The 19,820-nt window shown below is 37.1% G+C and overlaps 1 protein-coding gene across 1 annotated transcript; it reads right to left on the bottom strand.

Moving 5' to 3' along the window:
* Positions 1 to 1,382: 1,382 nt before the first annotated feature.
* ANKRD7 (ankyrin repeat domain 7) lies at positions 1,383 to 18,519 on the bottom strand. Its single transcript, XM_081800870.1, has 7 exons — positions 18,231 to 18,519; positions 15,504 to 15,618; positions 15,180 to 15,353; positions 14,237 to 14,343; positions 13,301 to 13,438; positions 11,270 to 11,376; positions 1,383 to 1,540 (listed from the first exon to the last, which is right to left on the bottom strand). Exons 1-7 carry the CDS (start codon positions 18,458 to 18,460, stop codon positions 1,383 to 1,385), a joined length of 1,029 nt encoding a protein of 342 aa, XP_081656996.1. The 5' UTR covers positions 18,461 to 18,519.
* Positions 18,520 to 19,820: the final 1,301 nt, after the last annotated feature.

Here is a 19,820-nt window from a genome sequence, read left to right as displayed (position 1 = left end):
ATACTGATCTGCAAAAGTAAATTAAGAATATAACCTGACATCTTTTATTGAAGTTCATATTTCTTTGTGCTTGTGTACAGTCCCAGTTTAAATAGACAGGTGCTTTTATTATGAATAAATTGCTATCATTTATTACAAGAAATAATTTGTTGTAAAAATAATAAACCCATTTTATAACAAATCCACTGTTTCTAATTATATAGAGATAAATAACACTTGTTTTCTAATGTATACAAAGCCACCATATGGATTTAATGAATTTAGTAAACTTCTGAAACTAAATTTCTCTTCAGACATTATTTCAGAATCTCACAATGAACATCTTAAATAATAATAAATTGTAGAATTTTAAGAAAAACAATGAAATTTACATATTGATTTTTAAATAGCTCTTTTATTATGAAAACTTTCATAATCCTACTTTCTATATCTTTGGCAGAATCAACAAGAGAAAATCCACTACCAGAAGTTTTAACTGATAGCTATGTTTGAAATAAAGAATATTTGGATCTCCTTTATTATTTTTTTCTTAGAAATCACATGGTGATTATTATATAGAAGAAAATGTAATAAATAACATTACTATTTTAATACTGATAAGATGTACCAACTATATTACACAATACTCCTATTTCTCATAACAGACAAGCTCATAACTCAGTTATATAAAATTGGTATATAATTTCTATACACTTCAAACTTCTGAGCTATACTAGCTTTATATTAGCATTTAAGTGAAAAATTATCACTGAGTAGTCCTGAACTGAAAGCAGTACAACTCATTAAATTAACCAGAGGTCACATGATAAGATCCTGAAGTCCTGAAATTAGTTCTCCCAGTTTAGACACATAGCTATTTTTTCTTGGTAAAGTACTTTCTCTTTGGCTCCTGTAAGATGTGGCTCTTGCCTGACCTTCCTAACTCCCAAGTGTTGTGGGGATTTAATGACATAACATATACAAGTATTTTGTGAGATAGTGAAGCAACAGAAGAATGTGCTCATTAACTTTATTACTGTCCTATTCTGGATCCTTCAGTAAAACCCACTGTTTTTACATAGTTGCTAAGGTCTCAAAGTTCTGCAGTTTTCACAAAATGTTTTAAATCCTAATATTACTTTATTAGGTGGTTTATTGCTTGTGGTTTGTAATTTCATGACTTGCACTCAGCTACTACATCACTTGTAACTAAAGTTACATATATTATAAATCATTAGATAACAAATTTGTGATTGTATATAAGAAACTTTAGGGTCTCTATTAACAGTGGCCAATCATGCTAATGGGAGACAGCTAACAGATCAAGTCAAGACTGATGTGGAAAACTATTCCCATTCTATTCACTCACATTCCAAACCAGAAAATCTTTGTGAGAATAATGCTCAATCTCCATGTTGATCCCCAATTTTTGGAAGATGGAAACTACTTTTTATACCTGGATTGTGATACATGGATGGGTTTGAATAAACCTTCCCTAAGAGACTTAGCTCCTCTAGATTCAGAGGATCCTGTTGAACCTTGAAAATTATGGCAGCCTGTCCTAAAAATGAGGTACAGACAGGAGTCACATGGGAGGTGTTCATTACTATATCAAATTTAGGACTTGAGTAAATGACCTTAGTAGTGGGAATCTAAGGTAAGCAGTCCCCCACTGCTCTGGAGGAAGATGACAGGAATTTTCATAGTCTGACACAAGCAGCTACAAAGGACTTAGGTCTTGGGAGACCATCTAGCAGCAAAGAAAGGAAACTGATGCCTTTTCGCAATGCTATTGGAATCTGATGGCTTCAGCTGGTCCGTATTAGCAATCCTTGCATTTCCATCCTAAGTGTCCTGCTTGCCTCATCCTAGTCACAGCCCTGATTTCTTAGCAAGAACAACAAAGGTCTCAAAAGGGAATCTAGCCTGAAGATCTGGGGGATGATCTGGGCTCCACGTAAATTTCTGACTGAAATGAGGGATTGCTTCGGAAACAATACCCGAGCACTCCGCTGTGCACTAACAGAGCTGTACTCTAAGAGTCCACGTATGGTTCACTACTAGAGATCTGGGCCAGCACTTACGAATAATTTAGCTTTTCCCTACTAATTTGAATTTTCATAATGATCAAATACTGATTCTCACTGATATTTGGATGTGTTTCTAAACTTTCTATTCTATTCCATTCATTTGTCCATCTATTATGCTGTCAGTAAAACAATAATTAGTGGAAATTTATAAATCTCTTTATCTTTTTTCAAAATTTTTCTTAATATCATCATAAAAGTATACCAGAATAGCATCACAAATAATTCTAATTTTTAAAATCTTGATATTTTGATTTGGTTTATAGGAAATTGCTAAAATAATAAAAGTTTACATATTTTAGATAAATGATTCTCTTTGTTCAAGAACATGGAGCACCTCTCCACTCCAAAGGTTTTTCTTAGATGCCTTAGTAAAGCATATAGTTTATACCTATCTATCTATCCATCTACCTACCTACCTAAAGTGTGTTATTAAAACAACAAAGAGATCTACACACCTATTAGAACAGCCAAAACCTAGAACACTGACAACATCAAATACTGGTGAGGACGTGGAGCAACAGAAACCCTCATTCATTGCCAGTGGGAAGGCAAAATGGTACAGCTACTTTGGAAGATAGTATGTCATCTTCTTACAAAACTAAACATACTCTTACCATATAATCCAGTAATCACACTCCTTGGTATTTACGTAAAGGAGTTGAAAACTTATGTCTGTGAAAAATTTTGCTCATGAACATTTATAGCAGCTTTATCCATAATTGCCAAAACTTGGTAGCAACCAAGATGTCCTTCAGTAGATGAATGGATACTGTGGTATATCCAGATAATAGAATATTGTTTAGTGCTAAAAAGAAATGCATTAAAGCCATGAAAAGACATGGAGGAAACTTAAATGCACACTACTAAGTGAAAGAAGGCAGTGTGAAAAGGCTACATACTATATGATCCCAGCAAATATCATTTTGGAAAAGGCAAAACTGTGGAAACAGTAAAAAGAGGTTGTCAAGGGCTGGAGGGAAGGTGGAATGAATGGGAGAACACAGACAGGGCAATGGACCTATTCTGTAGGATACTCTAATGGTGGATGCATATCATTATACATTATACATTATACATTTGTCCAAACCTAAAGTACATACAAGACCAAGAGTAAATGTAAACTACAGATTTTGGATGACTGTGATGTATCAATGTAGGTTCATCCTTGGTAACCAATGTATAGTTTTGGTGAGTTATACTGATAGCGTGGGAGGCAATGCATGTGTTGGGACAGAGGTATATGGGAAATATCTGTATCTTCTGCTCAATTTTGTTGTGAACCCAGAAGCGCTCTAAAATACAAAATCTATTTTAAAAATCTCTGATCTTATCAAAAATGTTTTTACTTCAGAAGTTTCTATATTATGGGAGTTTTTTTCTCTCATTATAAACTTTCCTATAATATGCTAATATTTGATGATTTAAAATGTGTATACTGGAAAAGGAAATGATGATTTATGTACTTTCTATTACTATTTAAATTTAGTTAAACCTCTTTAAAATTGTCAGTAATGTGTCCTATAATGAAAGGATCAGGATTCCGCTAAAAGTTTGTTGTTGTTGCTGCTGTTGATGTTAAAATTTTGATTTATGAATGACTAAGAGACACACTGTCTGGGATCCTATGTGAAGTTACTATTTTAAGTGCTACAATGCCCCAGATGCTGAGGAGCCTTAGAAAGGGAAACAATGCCTCACTGGGGACGCAGACCATGTCTAGCTGCACATGTAGGTGGAGTCAGGGCAGGCGCACCAGTTTTTCCCCGAATATGTCTCTACCACTTCCTGGCCGCGCCCTATCAGCCTCCTATCACACTGTCCCTATTACCTGTTTTTTATGACTCTTAGGTGAGGCTATGGATCCCCATCAAAAGATTATAGGGCACTTACCTCACGTTCCCCACTCAGCACCCCTGTGGATTTCCTGAGCTCTCTTAGTGGGACTCAGGCCTGTCACTCCTCACGCCCACGTCCCCGCAGTCTCTCTCCTCTGGCTGGAAGAGGACCTGGACTGCCACTTGCCCTTCCTTTCCAAGAGAGAACACAACCTATTTCATCATTCTGGGGAGTGGGTTGAGGATCACCTGAATGAATCCAGATGCTCCCCAAGTTTCCCGTTTCTCGCTGCCGCCTGATCCCACCCCGGAGCTGGAGGTCACAGAAGCAGTTCTTGCAGTGGTGACGCCCAGCATCAAAGCACTGCTGCTTGTAACCTCGCACTTTCGGGGAAGGCAACGAAGCTAAGGAAACTCTTAAAATCCTAACTACCAGGCAGTAGCTCTGGGCAGGTACACATGTTCTAGCCGCAGGGACCCGGTGCCCAGGTGCTGGTCCGGCCCCCTTCTCTGGTCTCGGAAAAGCCCAGGGGCTGCTGTGTCCTTTGCTAGACCCGGTGGTAGCAGAGTGGTTGGTGGCGGGGGGGAGTGGCGTTCGGGTGGGCACTAGAGCCTATGGACAAGCTGGCTTGCACAATACCAGCGCCCTGCCCACCTGGGGCTGCAACACCGGGAAAGCCTCGTCACCCAGAAAACTTCCCTAGGCACCCTGCAATTTCCACCCCCTCTGATTCTAGTGGCACAAGCTTCATTCCTGGAGCTTACTCCACTCCCACATCTGGAAGGTAGTGGGGATTATAATTTAGGAGCCCATGCAGCAACCCCTGTCCCTGCCATGGTTTCAGAGTCTGAGAGCACGTGTCCCTGAAGGGAAACCTATGAGGACAAAGAGGGAAGTACCCTGTCCAGATGAAAAGAAAAAAGGCATTTCACAGTCTCTCCTCTCCTCTTCCGGCTCTGCCTCACTTAATAAAAGCTTTAAGCTTTATCCCTAATGCCAAATGAGTTTCATGAATTCAGTCATAGAGTGATACTGACAAGATTTAAAGAAATTTCTCTACAACTTTAAAGAACTGTGAACATCATCAACCCTCTACTTTTGTACTCAGCTTAATTACATGCAAAATGGTTTTGTGTTAAGGAATTTCATTTTAAAATCTATTATTCAAAATAAATCTTTCATATAAATCTATTTAATGTGTTTCTCTCCTCCCGCTCTTATAAAAGAATATAACGAGTTGGCCAAACAAGAAAGTAGCTTTGGTCATTTATGGTTTCTGGTCTTCCATATTTTTCAACACAGTCAAATCTTTTTTTCAGTCAACTTTTGATTCAAGTGGATCTTAAAACACTGAAAGACTTTGGAAAAATATTGGTAGTGTATTTTATGAAACATAAATACTTTCATACATTGTAAACTAGTAATCTCAGTCATAGAACTGTCTCCAATGGACATAATTCCCAAGAAGAAAACATGGATAGCAAGATAAGGTTTTCAGTATTTAATGGTGGGAGAAAAAGAATGGGAAAAAAGTGTAATACCTCACAGTAAGGGAATGTCTGAGTGAATCATAGTGAATTAGAGTATCATGTAGCCGATCAATATAACTTATATCAAAGATACATGATTCCAAGGATTCTGAAGTAGTATAAATGTAGTATAAAGGAGAAAAGATCTGCCTCATGAGAACAATCTTGGGAAGTGATTAGTTTATCTTCTTTCTATTACATTGAAGGAACTGAGGTTATAGTTAAGAAGCTTGAACATTCTTCTGCTTCTAAGTGGCTAGGTAGGTATTTGAGTTTACTATATCTTTTCCACTCTGCTACTAAAACATCAATGGAAATAATAAATATATATATATACATATATATATATATAGGAAGTAGAGAAGTTGGCAAATTTTTTCTTATAATGATTGTAGAGGGCAGAAAACTCATTTTAAAATCTTAATAATAACTCTTACTGATAAAGTACTTATATTTTGTCAAGACTTAAAATTCAGAAGTCAGGAGATAAATTAATCTTAGAATATTTGTGAAAGAGTGAATATTCAAATGGACAATAGCCAGACCATATATGAAAATAGAACTCTGACCCATAATCTCTGAAATCAGCCCAAAATTCAATGAATGAATGAAGGTTTTGACCAAAACCTTGTCATGACTGCCAATTTTCCAATATTTCACTTCTCCCTCTTTCTGTTTCCAACTCAACACTAACCAGAGAAAGCCAAATATGCTCTTCAAATTAATCACATAAAATGCAACACTTCTAATTAACCAATCTGCAGCTTCCCCATGCCAACCACCCCCAATTAGACTTCAAGTATGAAGTCTTCCATTTTTTCAATGTTAGAGCTTTTCCACTTTCCTGCTTTCCTTTGAGTCTGTCAAATGTGATGATGGCTGACTCCCTCACTACAATCTCTGAATAGCTTCTATTTATTCTCATTTGGGTTATCTTTATTTCCAAAGTTTTCTTAGACCACCCAGCAAGATTTGATTTACATCATCTATCACTGCAGATCCCAATTTCAACTGGGCGCAGGTCCCATGGAGACTTCTTCTGCCTTGCTTTTAGTGGCTTATTGAGTCCTTGCTAACATAGAAAGTCCTCACAGTCTGAACTCTGCTCTCTTCCTATTGAGTTCCTGGGCTATTTATTCTCATCTTGGTAATAAACTAAGATGAACTTTTTGATTTCCCAGTGCATATAAAAGTTATGTTTACACTGTACCGTAGTCTATTACATCTGCAATAGCACTGTGTCTAAAAATATAATGTACATATCTTAATTAAAAATACTTTCTTGCTAAAAAAATGCTAACCATCATCTGGGCTTTCAGTGAGTCCTAATCTTTTTGCTGGTGGAGGGTCTTGCCTCAATGTTGATGGCTCCTGACTGACTAGGGTGGTGGTTGCTGAAGGGCAGGGTGGCTATGGCAATTTCTTAAAAGAAGACAATAGTGAAGTTTGCCGCATCGATGGACTTGTTTGCAAATGATTTCTCTGTAGCACACAATGCTATTTCATAGCATTTTACCCACAGTAGAACTTCTTTCAAAATTGGAATCAATCCTCTCAAAACCTGCTGCTGCTTTATCAACTAAATTTATATCATATTCTAAATCCTTTGTTGTCATTTCAACAACCTTCATAACATCTTCATCAGGAGTAAATTTAACGTCAAGGATCCACTTTCTTTGCTCAACCATAAGAAGCAACAACTCATCCATTAAAGTGTTATCATGAGATTGTAACAATTCAGTCATATCTTCAGGCCCCACTTCTCATTCTAGTTCTCTTTCTATTTCTACCACATCTGCAGTTACTTCACTGAAGTCTTTAACCCTTCTCCTCCAAGTCGTCCTTGAGGGTTGAAATCAACTTCTTCCAAACTTCTGTTAATGTTTATATTTTGACCTCTTCCCATGAATCACAAATGTTCTTAATGGCATCTAAAAGGGTGAATCTTTTCCAGAAGGTTTTCAATTTACTTTGCTCAGATCCATTACACAAATCACTATCTATGGCAGCTCTGACCTTACAAAATTGTACAAAAATATATTTCTTAAATAATAAGACTTGAAAGTCAAAATTACTCCCTGAGCCATGGGCTGCAGAATGGATGTTGTGTTAGCATGAAAATAGGCATTAATCTCCTTGCACATTTCCATCGGAGCTCTGGGGTAACCAGGTGCATTGTCAATGAGCAGTCACATCTTGAAAGGGATCTTTTTGTCTGAGCAGTAGTGGGCTTTAAATTTTTCAGTAAACCATGTTGAAAAAAGATGTGCTGTCATTTAGGCTTTGTTGTTCTATGTACAGAGCATAACCGGAGTAGATACAGCGTTGTTTTTAGGGGCCCTACAATATTTGGAATGGTAAATGAGCAATGGCTTCCTCTTAAAGTCACCAGCATTAGCCCTAACAAGAGAGTCAGCCTATCTTTTGAAGCTTTGAAGCCAGGCATTGACTTCTCTCTAGCTATGAAAATACTAGATGGCATCTTCTTCTAATATAAGGCTGTTCTGTCTACATTGAAAATCTGTTGTTTAGTGTAGCCAGCTTCATTATTTATCTTAATTATTATTAATTATCATTAGCTAGATCTTCTGGGTAACTTGCTGGAGCTTCTATATAGGCACTTGCTGCTTCACTTTACACTTCTATGTTATGGAGATGGCTTCTTTCTTTAAACCTTACGCCAACCTCTGTGAGCTTCAAACTTACCTTCTGCAGCTTCCTCACCTCTCTCAGCCTTCACAGAACTGAATAGAGTTAGGGCCTTGCTCTGGATTAGGCTTTGACTTAAAGGAATGTTGTATCTGGTGATCTTCTATGCAGACTACCAAAACTGTCTCCACATCAGCAATAAGGCTGTTTTGCTTCTTATCTTTCATATGTTCACTGGAGTAACACTTTTAATTTTCTTCAAGAAGTGTTCCTTTGCATTCACAACTTGGCTAACTATCTGGCACAAGAGGCCTAGCTTTCAGCTTACCTCAGCTTTTAAAATGCCTTCCTCACTAAGCATAATCATTTCTGGCTTTTGATTTAAAGAGAAAGACTTGAGACTCTTCCGTTCACTTGAACACTTAGAGTCCATTATACAGTTATTAATTGTCCTAATGTCAATACTGTTGTGTCTCAGAGAATAAGGAGGCCGAGGAGAGGGAGAGAGAAGAGGAACAGCAAGTTGGGAGTAGTCAGAAGATACACATATTGATCAATCAAGTCTGCCGTCTGATATGGGTGTGGTTCATGGCACCACAAGGCAATTATAATAGTAACATCAAAGATCACTGATCACATCACCATAACAAATATAATAATAATAATGAAAAAGTTTAAAATATTGTGAAAATTATCAAAATGTGACATAGAGACATGAAGTGAGCAAATGTAGTGGGAAAAATGGTGCCAGTAGACTTGCTTGAGGCAGTTACCACAAACCTTCAACTTATAAAAAAAAAAAAAAGCAGTATTTCCAAAGTGCAATAAAATGAGGTATGACTGTATTTGGCAACTGAATATTTACTATCACCAGACATTTTACAAGTGATGAGGATTTAACTGTGGACAAAAAAAGTTCAAGCTCTCATGGATCTTGCAATCCAAAGGGCAAGGGGGAGAGGAGTAGATAATAAAGCATTGTAAGTGACAGAATGGCAAGGCAACCAGAGAAGGCTTCACTGATGTCCCTTACGAGGGAAGGAATGTCCCAGGATACAACGAAAGGAAGAGTCTTCCCTGGAATCATCCTGAACCTAGACTGTGCTGGATGTGTTCAAGGTATGGCAAGGAGCAGAGTGAAAACTATGTGCTCAGTATTTTGTTTTTAAATGCAAAATTGTAAATTCCCTTTGAGGAAAAAAAAAAGTTTAGCAGATTTTAAAAGATTACGAAAACATGCCAGAAATTTAACAGATGTTTGTTTGGGTCATGAGACTATGAGTGATACCTTTTCTTATTTCCTTTTTTTTTTCTGTAATGCCTAAATTTTCTTAATATGTATTACTGTGGTATTTCTAAAAAAGAAAAAAGGTTTTGTCAATGAAAGTGCTTGTAAATAAAAGAGAATTTCCATTTACACAGGGTTATTTACAATGTTTTCCTCTATTTTATAGCTGACATATTAATATTTTTACTTTATTTAAATGCTCCAATGCATGCCTAACATATTATGTTTCAAAGTTTACACTTATGAATACTCCATTCAAAATTCTGACTAAAAAGACTTTTGCTGACTATAAGCTGAACACAAATTGTATCCTTTCAACTGATAGTTCATGATATAGATGTTTGTCTTTTGAAATCTCTTCACATCTTCTAAGGTGAAAATTGTTTTCCATTAAACTTTTCTTCAAATGAGTAGTCAATGAAATGCTGTGACATTTCATTTAATTGCTCTTTCAAAACAGACTTTTCTAATTCAAGGCAGCAGCAAAGGACTTGTAGAAATGAGGTTATATGTCTAGAAAACAAGTAATATTTGTAATGTCTTCATTTGTGTTCAAATATTTTCCCTCCTAAGTATATTTCTTAAATTCTACGCCTCAGCTACAAAACAATTAGCATCAATATTTCTGTATGTTATGGTCATTTAAAAAAATGAATAATTAAATTATCCCCTTGGAATCTGACAGAAATACAACCTTTAATGTTCACCATCTTTTTTAATGTGTTTGGGCAATTTTCCTGACCTAATATTTCTATTATGCTTCAAAACGTACAAAGATTAACATTTCATTAAGAACTGCAACACGTATTGCCATGGGTAAAAGGAATGGGGGTGTTTTTAATTGTTTAGCCTCAGGAGATACTCAAAATATAAGAGTGGTATTTTTAACTTTCTACTGCTTTATTTCCCTAAAGAACTGAAGTATTAATCACAGAAATTCTTTACTTCTTATAGCTGCGTGAACATTATAAGAGAGAGAGAGATAGAGAGAGAGACAGTAGGAGAGGAGCATATAAGGATGAAGAACAAGAGTCCAAAAAACAAAATTTCTTGAGTGTGTAAGATTAAGTTACAAAGGAAAATTCAGGTAAATTCTCTCTTAAATTCAGTCACCTCGAGGCAATAGGAACAAGCACTATTCTAAGTATCATAATGATAGATTTGAGGGGATGAAGAAAGAGTGAATAGTTGTGACAGTCATATGATCTCCTATTGCCATCAGGTTCCCTCTCTGTCTTAAATTTCCTTTTTTTTTTCTTCTTTTTTACACTATAGTTGAAGGGTAGGGGAGGAGTGTGTTTGCTGGTGTACTCACAGAGTATAACTGTAAAAGTTTTTATGTCATCCATTTAAAAAAATGTCAAAGTAACATATACCCACCAAAAACCAAACAAACAAAAAAGCTATGTTTTACAGACCTAAATAACTCTTTGTTTTTTTGAAAATAAGCACCAAAAATTATTTTAATAGATGCATAGTATTTTCAATTCACAAATACTGCTACCTAATTTTAAGTTTTAAGTAATGATTAAGTATGTATTATATTTACAATTATCAAATATACTTAGCTGAAGTGTTTTTAGAATAAAATTAGAAATTTACTAATAGCTTTATATTATTAAAAATTTTGTTTTTTATAACTGGTAATTATCATAACTAGTCATATTTTGTTTTTTATAACTAAACTATGGATAAAAAGTATCTTAATCATTTGGTATCTCTTTACATTTTCAGTCAACACAGTGTCAAAATGTTTTAATTACAAAGAACAGTTCTTAAAAATATTTAGCAATTCAAAATTGGAGAAAATTTCTATTTCGAATTTAAATATTATTTAACTGAGTCCCTTTCTAAAAAGCAAACCATTAAAACTATTTGTTTAGTTTGTATCTTCTTACCTTCCTTCAGTTCTTCTCTATCAAATGTAGTGCCCAAGGTTGTATCTTCAGAATTAGTCTGTTCAACTTTCTTCTCCTTTCCGTAACTGGCAATTAATTGATGATATCTATCCATAGAGAGAAAATATATATGAATTCCAGGATTCATAAATAGTTAAATTCATAATATATAATCATCATATCAAAACCTTAGATGTTAGCTAATGCCTTCCTAAGTATGTCTTACACTTGCTGCTGACCTCAAGCCTCCTTTCAAGCCAATTCCCTTAACAGACACCATTTTTATTTCATATACTCCCATTCTCTGGTACTTTTCTTCCTGCTATCACAAATAAACTACTAGCAAGGCAGAAAAAATAGCTTTAGGTTATTGTTGATGTATTAGGTTGCTAGGGTTGCCTTACAAAAATACCACAGACTGGGTGGCTTAAACAACAGACATTTATTTTTCACAGTTCTGGAAGCTGGAGACCCAAGATCAAGGTGCCAGGAGGGTTGGTTTCCTCTGAGGGCTGTAAGGGGAGCATCTGTTCCAGGCCTCTCTCCTTGCTTTGCTGACTCTTCACCTAAAAGTTGCCCCTCTGGCAACAAGCACTGTTAGTGTCTCTATATCCTAATCTCCTTTTCTTACAAGAATACCAGTCAAACTGGATTAGGACCCACTCTACTGCAGTCATTTTAATTTAACATCTCTTTAAAAGCCCTCTCTCAAAATACAATCATCCAAATTCTGAGGTACTGGGGGTTAGGACTTTTTAACACATGATTTTGAGGAGGGAGGAATGGGACACAATTCAGCTCATAAGACTTGGCCTTAATGAGCAGGGGGAGGGGCACAAGGAGAGGGACAGAATCCTTAAGCAGACTCCCCACTGAGCGCGGAGACTGACACAGACTCCATTCCAGGACCTGAGGATCATGACCTGAGCTGAAATCAAGAGTCGGCTGCTTAACCGACTGAGCCACCCAGGTGCCCCTATATCCAAACTTTTTAAATGATAAGGAAAATTCCCTATTTAAAAGGAACAGGAATTCTTTTTATAAAATGAAGAATCCTTTCATAGCATAGAATAGCAGTAATTTATCTCTATACTTAAATTTTTATAACATGGTTTGCTTAAACCAAGGTAAAGCAAGGTACATATGTCCAGTATTGCAAAGAAAATATTGTATTCAATTATGGTTTATATATTTAATGGGTTATGAATCCCTTAGTTTATAAAGTTCAGTTTAGACTTCAAAAATAAACATCTGAATGTATATATAAAAATTACTTCTCTCTCTCTCCTTTCTTTTTTTCCTCTCCTCCCACCCCTATGATGTCCATATGGAATTAATGATTAAAAGATATCACTAAAATGTGGATAAAAGGTGGAAGAACAAGAAAACAATACACTAGAAAAAAATACCTATGTATAATTAAAATTTTACTTTAAAATGAACTTATAAGGAAAATACCTTTATGTTACTTAACTTCATTAGCTATATGTAAATTTCTGTTCATTTCATCTTACTTTCTCATTGACTATTAAAATTAGAAATGCATATTTATACATGAAAAGTTCTGTCTTTTGGGCTAATGAGAATATATACTTAAGAATTTTGAAAACTTATCAAACTAAAGTTAGCTAACAAAACAATAATCAAAACTTGAATAAAATTTTTATATTACTCGTGTAAAAACAATGAAAGAGGCTTGTGTAGATTAATCAACTTTTGCCCAACACTATTACCCAGATGTTTTATTATTGGCTATGTCACTATTTGCTGAAATCACTGTCCTGACATACTTCAAATTCCCATGCCACTGGGAGTTAATCTGCAGACTCAGCATACCTGCAGTTCTTATATTGATTCGACCCTACAAACAGGTGAAATCAAGGATCCCTGGATCCATGTGGCCAGAATTCATAATATGGTTACCCCTACTGCAGAGCTTTGCCTTTGTCAGCTTTGTACTTTGGGAGCTCATGGTTCTTTCCTTATGATCATATCCCATACAATTGTTAAAAGATATGCAGTACCACTTACACAGTAAAACCATTGAAAGAAGCATATTCCTCAGCTGTGAATCCGTAAATATCTTGGCAAGATAGGTCCACTTCTTGCTGAAGAAGAAGACTGACTAAATTTGTTGGTTCATCACTTAGAGCAATCATAAGGGCTGTTCTGGAGCAAGAGGGATACATAAACGTGTATTTATAGATCTTAATCATGTCTTGTACTTTTTTTTAAAAGTTAGTCTTCCAAATTTACCGTTCAAATGTAGACTATCAGGGAAAGAGTCAGGGCAACAATGTAAAAAGTGGGGCAGATCTGCTCAAAAAGGTGTACCAATCACATTATATTACAGAGCCTAAAAATAAGAGTCTCTAGGAAGCAGCTAGCTCAATGTTTGTTTATTTTATTTTATTTTTTTAGATTTTATTTATTCATTTGACAGAGAAAGAGCACGAGCAGGCAGGGAGCAGCAGAGGGAGAGGGAGAAGCAGGCTCCCCACTGAGCAAGGAGCCCAATGCGGGGCTCGATCCCAGGACCCTGGGATCATGCCTGAGCCAAAAGTAGACACTTAACCGACCGAGCCACCCTTGTGCCCTAGCTCAATGTTTTTTAGTCCCTGCTCCCTGGAACCACAGTGTTTTCAAGATATCTCAAAATGCTAGGGAAGGGCATGTCTGGGGCTCTGGGTACCTACTCCCATTTAGCTACAGCACCTAGGATTTAGAGATTGAGTTTCTGTGTAAGATTGTAATTCTAATGTTATAAAGAATAATAATAATGACCTACCAATTTGGACCAACCGTTTGATTTTACAGAAACAGATCCTGGGAATCTAGGTAATTTACCTAAAATATATAGCCAGATCTTTTATCAATATCACAAAATGTACACACACACACACACACACAGATGTATTGTCTTGTTAGGTAGGTATAGTTGTAGGTCTTATTTAGCATTTATTATACCTTTGATTCTTATCTGAAGCATTTACATCTGCCCCTCTCTTCAGAAGATATTCTACCATTTTTGCATTATTTTCAGTAATGGCAAGTAACAGTGGAGTATACCCATCCTGAAAAGATTATTTCAAAATGATTATTTAAAATATTGTACTAACATTGTATGCCTTTTAGATTTAAGTTCAATTTAAGAGATAAGTGTGTTAGTAAGAAACATCTGAATATACACTTTAATTTTAAAAAGGTTTTGATATATACCAAAATATGATTTCAGAGACTAAGAAAATAAACTGGAGTTGGGTCATTCAAAAATAAAATCAAAGTTTTTACTTTAGGCCTAATTCAAATTGTGGGCAAGAGCAGCCTGGAGTATTTAAAGCGAAGAGCACCTAGCATTTAATATAAGTATTACAAACCATCAATTCACATTTCATAATGTTGTTATCATTGAGATTCCATAGACCTCTAAGGCTGACACTTATTTTAGGCTGTGAACTTAAGAAGCTTAAAAAAAACCCCACAAAACTTATCTCAATAGGAGAGTTGGATTACTTTTAGTATAGAAAGTGATTTTCTAATTTAACCCTAGTATCATTATCCATGAGTATATAAATAAGACAGGCAAAAATGTAGGCTTATGATTTTTAACCAATATCAACTTATAGGGAAACCAGATATTTCTCATTTGATATAGGCCTTTGAACAGTTATCATTGTTAAATATAGTATTGTTTTGGAGGTCAGTGTTACAGTTTGAAATGAAATGGACCAAGATCTTTTAAAAAGGAAAACCTTATCAGTGTTTGATAATCTCATTCTTCTCCTTTTCCCCAGTTTCATTTTGGAAAACTCACGCTTCATCTAACGTGTGTTTCAACAGATATGAATATCTGCAATACATACCTTCTTCCATTGCTTTCTAAAATATAATGTTATTTTTAATAGACTACCTTATTTTGATCTTCAAGATTAGCTTTGTGCTCAAGCAATTTTTCAACTAATGAGACACTTTGGCCACAGACAGCATAATGGAGAGCAGTATTGCCATCTAAATCTGCCAGATTTGGGTCTGCACCATGGCCTAGAAGAATAGTAGCACAATCCTCCTTAGCACACTGTACTGCCTGTCAATACAACAAGAATAGATGAGTAACCAACTTACTACTCAGGATGCGATATATTAAACTAACGTTTAATACTATGCTTTAAACTATGAAATCCAACAAAAGTTAACTAGAACTCAAACGCATTCCGAAAAGGAAAAATTAACACACCTTAGTCAATGGAGACCGGTTTTCACTATCGCAGACATTTATTTTGCACTGTTTCTCAATTAAGAGAGATACAATATTTGAATATCCATTAGCACAGGCCAGGTGCAAAGGTGTTCTATATCAATATAACAAAACACAAAGTTGGAGGTAAGTCTTAGTTTGAGAAGTTACGATACTCAAGAACATGCCAGATCATATACTGTTAAAGTATTTGCTTCATGTACTTATTGATGTTTATATACAAGTTATATTAATTATAATTGCTTTCTACTGAATTAAAAAGGCCATGCAAATGCCTTTAAGATCAAATATTTAACTGGTTTCACTTCAAGGAAAGTTTATAATGAGTTAAAAATACATATGTATGTATGTATGTATGTATGCATTGTATTCATCAAAAAATATCTAGTAAGCATTTACTATGGCTAGGCAGGGTTCTAGGTGATGAAGATACAGCAGCAAACAAAAGAGACAAAAATACCTGCTCTTATGGATCATACCTGCTAGTGGAAGAAGTAAACAAAAAGCTTAAAATAGAAAGCATACCAGACAGTATTAAGTGCTAAAGAGAAAAATCAGGCAGGGAAGATAGGAAATGTCAGCAAACAGAGAACTTGCCATTGTACAAAGAGTAGACAAGGTAGCCCTCGCTGATAAGGTGATAATTAAATAAACCCCGGAAGGGAGTGAGGGAGTGAGAGAGTGAGAGGAAGCCCTGTGGATATCTGGGGGTCGGGGGCGGGGAGAAGCACTTCAGGCACAGGAAACAGCAAGTCCAAAGGCCCTAAATACATTTCTGGCATTTCTGTGGAACAGTAAGGAGGCCAGGGAAGCTGGAGATGAATGAAGGGAAAGTTGTAGGACAGAAGATCAGAGAGATAATAGGATGGGGGTACATGTCATGTAAGGCTGAATGAGCCACTGGAAGGACTTTGGCCTTGACCCTTAATGAGATGAAAAGCCCGTGGAAGTTGTTACCGCAAGGAATGACTCATTTCACATACATTTTATAGGATCTTTCTGGCTACTGTATTGAGAATAAACTGAAAAGGTTAAAAGACAGAAAACTAGTTAGGAGGCCACTGCAGTAATTTTGGTTGGATAGGATAGAGATTTTGACTAGAATGGTAACTGTGAAGGTGGCAGGAAATAGTTGGATTTTAGCTATATTTTGAAGGTGGAGCCAACAAGATCAGATGGATGATATGAAAGAAAGAGAGGAGTCAAGAATGACGCTAGGGTTTCTGGTCTAACAATTCAAAGAAAAGAATTTGGTTATTCTAGAAAGAGAGATGCAGGTCTGAGGAGGAAAAACAGGAGCACAGTTTGGGGATATTTGAGATGTTTAAACAGGGATGTGATGGAGCCAGTGGCTCTCACAAACCAAATGTTAAATTTTCAGGAACTATTCAAGCCAAATGACATCTCATTGGTAGCTTGGAATCGGGGCTTCTCCTCCCTTTGCTTTGCCCCCACCCTCAACTAAGAGCCTGTTATTAAACATTTACCAGCACACCACAGTCTATCAGATATCCACGTTCAAGTGTAGTGTTTATATACATGACTCTAGAGTTCAGGGGAGAGGTCTGGCCAGAGATAAAAACGTTGGAAGGCACTGGAATACAGACATTTAAAGATAATCTCTCTTCACCAGGCAGGTGAAGATTAAGACACACAGAATCATTTCAAATTCCGAGCCCTCAAATATTTACCAGACAGGAAGAGGAAAAGAAATCAGCAAAAGAGTCTGGAAAGAAATGCCCACAGAAGTAGGAGAGGTGCCAGGTGAACCAAGTTTCCTGAAAGACAAGACATTATTTCAAATACTACTGATAGGGCAAGTAAGATACTTGGCTGAGATGCCAGTTGGGTAAGACTGAGAATTGACCCCTGAATGAAGTCATACTGAGGTTACCCATGACCCCGTAATGTAATTCAATGGAGTGGTATAGGATAAAAATTGGAATAATTTAGATAACTCTGTTTTTGACAGAGGGAAGGACATAAAACTATTGGCAAACCGACATAAACCTTCTTTATAACCATAGCTTCCAGTTACCCAATTATGATGAAAAATGATGTTTTTCATACCCTATGACTTGAAAACTTCCCACGAGATTTTAAGGTAGGCATAGACAGTATATATTTGCTGTTATTAATGCCAAACACATAACTTCTTTGTTTCCTAATATATAAAATTACTTTTGTTTTTGCAGTAAGTGGTTGTGATGGGCTTTTTTAAGATATTCTGCAATTGGAAAAAAAAAATTATAGGAGATCCAAATTAAAAAGCCAATTGTTTTGCTGTCTCAATGTCTTAAAATCTTAACAACCATTGTTCTGGGAGGTCTCCTCTACTTTTTTGCTATTAGTACATTAATACTATGGTAAATCTTGGGTGGCTGGGGACAATATATATATATATATATATCAAATTAAAAACCAGCAGTTTGGGTAAAGGGTGAAGTGCCAGGTGGAGATTAATGCAGTGGGAGGAGTGGAGTCAATCAGGGAGGACACAAATAACCTCAAATATGCAGGTAAGCATTTTAAGAAGTAACAAGCTGGAAGTTGGGAGTGTGACCCCCTGACAATGTTATCAGACCTCTCCACTATGGGAAACTCGGAGTGACAACCAATGAAGCAGCCCAGACAAGTCCTGTTCCTGATTACAGGACCCAGTGGAGCCGGCTTCCTCTCCACACTGCCCTTCATCAGTCTGGTCACCTGTATTCTCGGTCCCGTATATTCACATCATGTTTCTTGAGCTGAAGGTATTCCTTCACCTTCTCCAAATCCCCGACTGAGGCAGCTTTGTGAAGTTTCTTTAAATCCTTATCTCGAAGGTTGTAGCCTGGCTGGGTGGGGTGATGAGTGCTGGCCCGGCCTATGGGTACGTGTGAGGAGGGGCTGTGGGGCTCATCCTTCCTTCTCCAGAAAGTGAAAAGCTTCTTCATGGCGGCACAGGAGACAAGTCCTTCAGTTGGATCAGGGTGTCCCTGCAGTTCCCAACGGCCCCCCCCCTGCCCCTTGGGCCTGGCCCCTCCCTACCTCTCCACCCCCTCACCCTCTCACTTCCCACCCCACCCCCCACCCAGCTCGAGGGCGTCTCTGGGCGTGTCTTCACCCCAGAGTCCAAGCTAGCCAGAAACCGGAAGTGGGCCAGTGGCAGGAAGTGATCAAGACAAGAAAGGGGTTGAACCACTTGCCTGGGGCAACACACCCACCTCAGTTGCCTGGCAACCGCCAGGGCCTGGCGCAGCACCCACACCTGTAGGGACTCAGTACTGAAGGCGTCCAGACCCAGATTCTCAGTTAAGATCTTTGGCTGACGGCTACACTATCAATCTTACTGGTAGATCAAGAGCCTTTTGGCAGAAACCTACCAATTTTCTTACAAATAACCCCTTCTTCTTCAAGGATAGACCTAATGACTTGAACTCTTGAAAACAGATTTACCTTCCTTGTGGTGGGGATGGATCTTCTCCAGGGATCTTGCCCTCCAGTCTAAGTATCCACCCACCCCCCAACATTCACATGATCTAACACATCTTTAACAATAACTGAGATCCCTCTATAATCTCAATTTCAAATTTACTTTTGAATGCTACCTCTCATATTCCAGCTCGTTTTCTCATGTCACAAAATTCCAAAAAGGCTTCCAATTCATTGCACCTACAGTCCATTAATTCTACCACCTTTCACTGACCTTGACCACCCCACTCTGTGTACACATTTCCCTACTTAACTAGATTAAATTCCATTGTTCATCATCATCATCACTCCCCTGCATATACCTTCAATGTTTGCACTCAATCTTTTTCTTACTTTCTGCCTAAACCTCAGTCCCAGTTAAATCTAAAACTCCCATCTAAAATGGTCTGTCCTGAGCCACTCTGACTAAAGGAAAAAACAAAGCCATGCTGTCCTGTCCCACTTTTAGTTCATGAAAATTCACCTTAAGTGGATTGGAATGCTTTCCAGCAACCCTCAAATATTTCCCTGATCCATTCATACTCACACTTTTCTTGACCATTTCATATCTATGCATTCTTGGCTGATGACCTGGTTTCCTGATCCATTGAGAAAAGAGAATTAATCAGAAGAGATATTCTGTAGTCTCCCAGGACATCCACCTATCTGCCTATCCTTTCCCAAAAAATATTTTACCTTCTCTTCTGTTCCTATTGATGATGTGTCCATGTTTCTAGCAAAGGCCAGCCCTTCTCTTGTGGACTAGAACACATCCTCTGTAGCCTGTCCATGAACACTTGCTTAAGCAACCTCTTACTTTCTCATGTGTCGACAAAGTTTGTC

The sequence above is a fragment of the Leptonychotes weddellii genome, chromosome 12 (assembly GCF_054177405.1).
Source record: "Leptonychotes weddellii isolate Sample4059 chromosome 12, ASM5417740v2, whole genome shotgun sequence".
Lineage (NCBI taxonomy): Eukaryota > Metazoa > Chordata > Mammalia > Carnivora > Phocidae > Leptonychotes > Leptonychotes weddellii.
The sequence above is the reverse complement of the archived record's forward strand: the minus strand, read 5'-3'. Positions and strand labels throughout refer to the sequence as shown.

Bases quoted from the DNA above. Each gene is read 5' to 3' on its own strand.
- ANKRD7 (XM_081800870.1), bottom strand. From the start codon at position 18,460: ATGAAGAAGCTTTTCACTTTCTGGAGAAGGAAGGATGAGCCCCACAGC. The intron at 15,354-15,503 runs GTGTGTTAATTT...TTGTATTGACAG, and splicing joins ACCGGTCTCCATTGACTAAG to GCAGTACAGTGTGCTAAGGA. The intron at 1,541-11,269 runs GTAAGAAGATAC...CCTCATTTTTAG, and splicing joins TAGAGAAGAACTGAAGGAAG to GACAGGCTGCCATAATTTTC.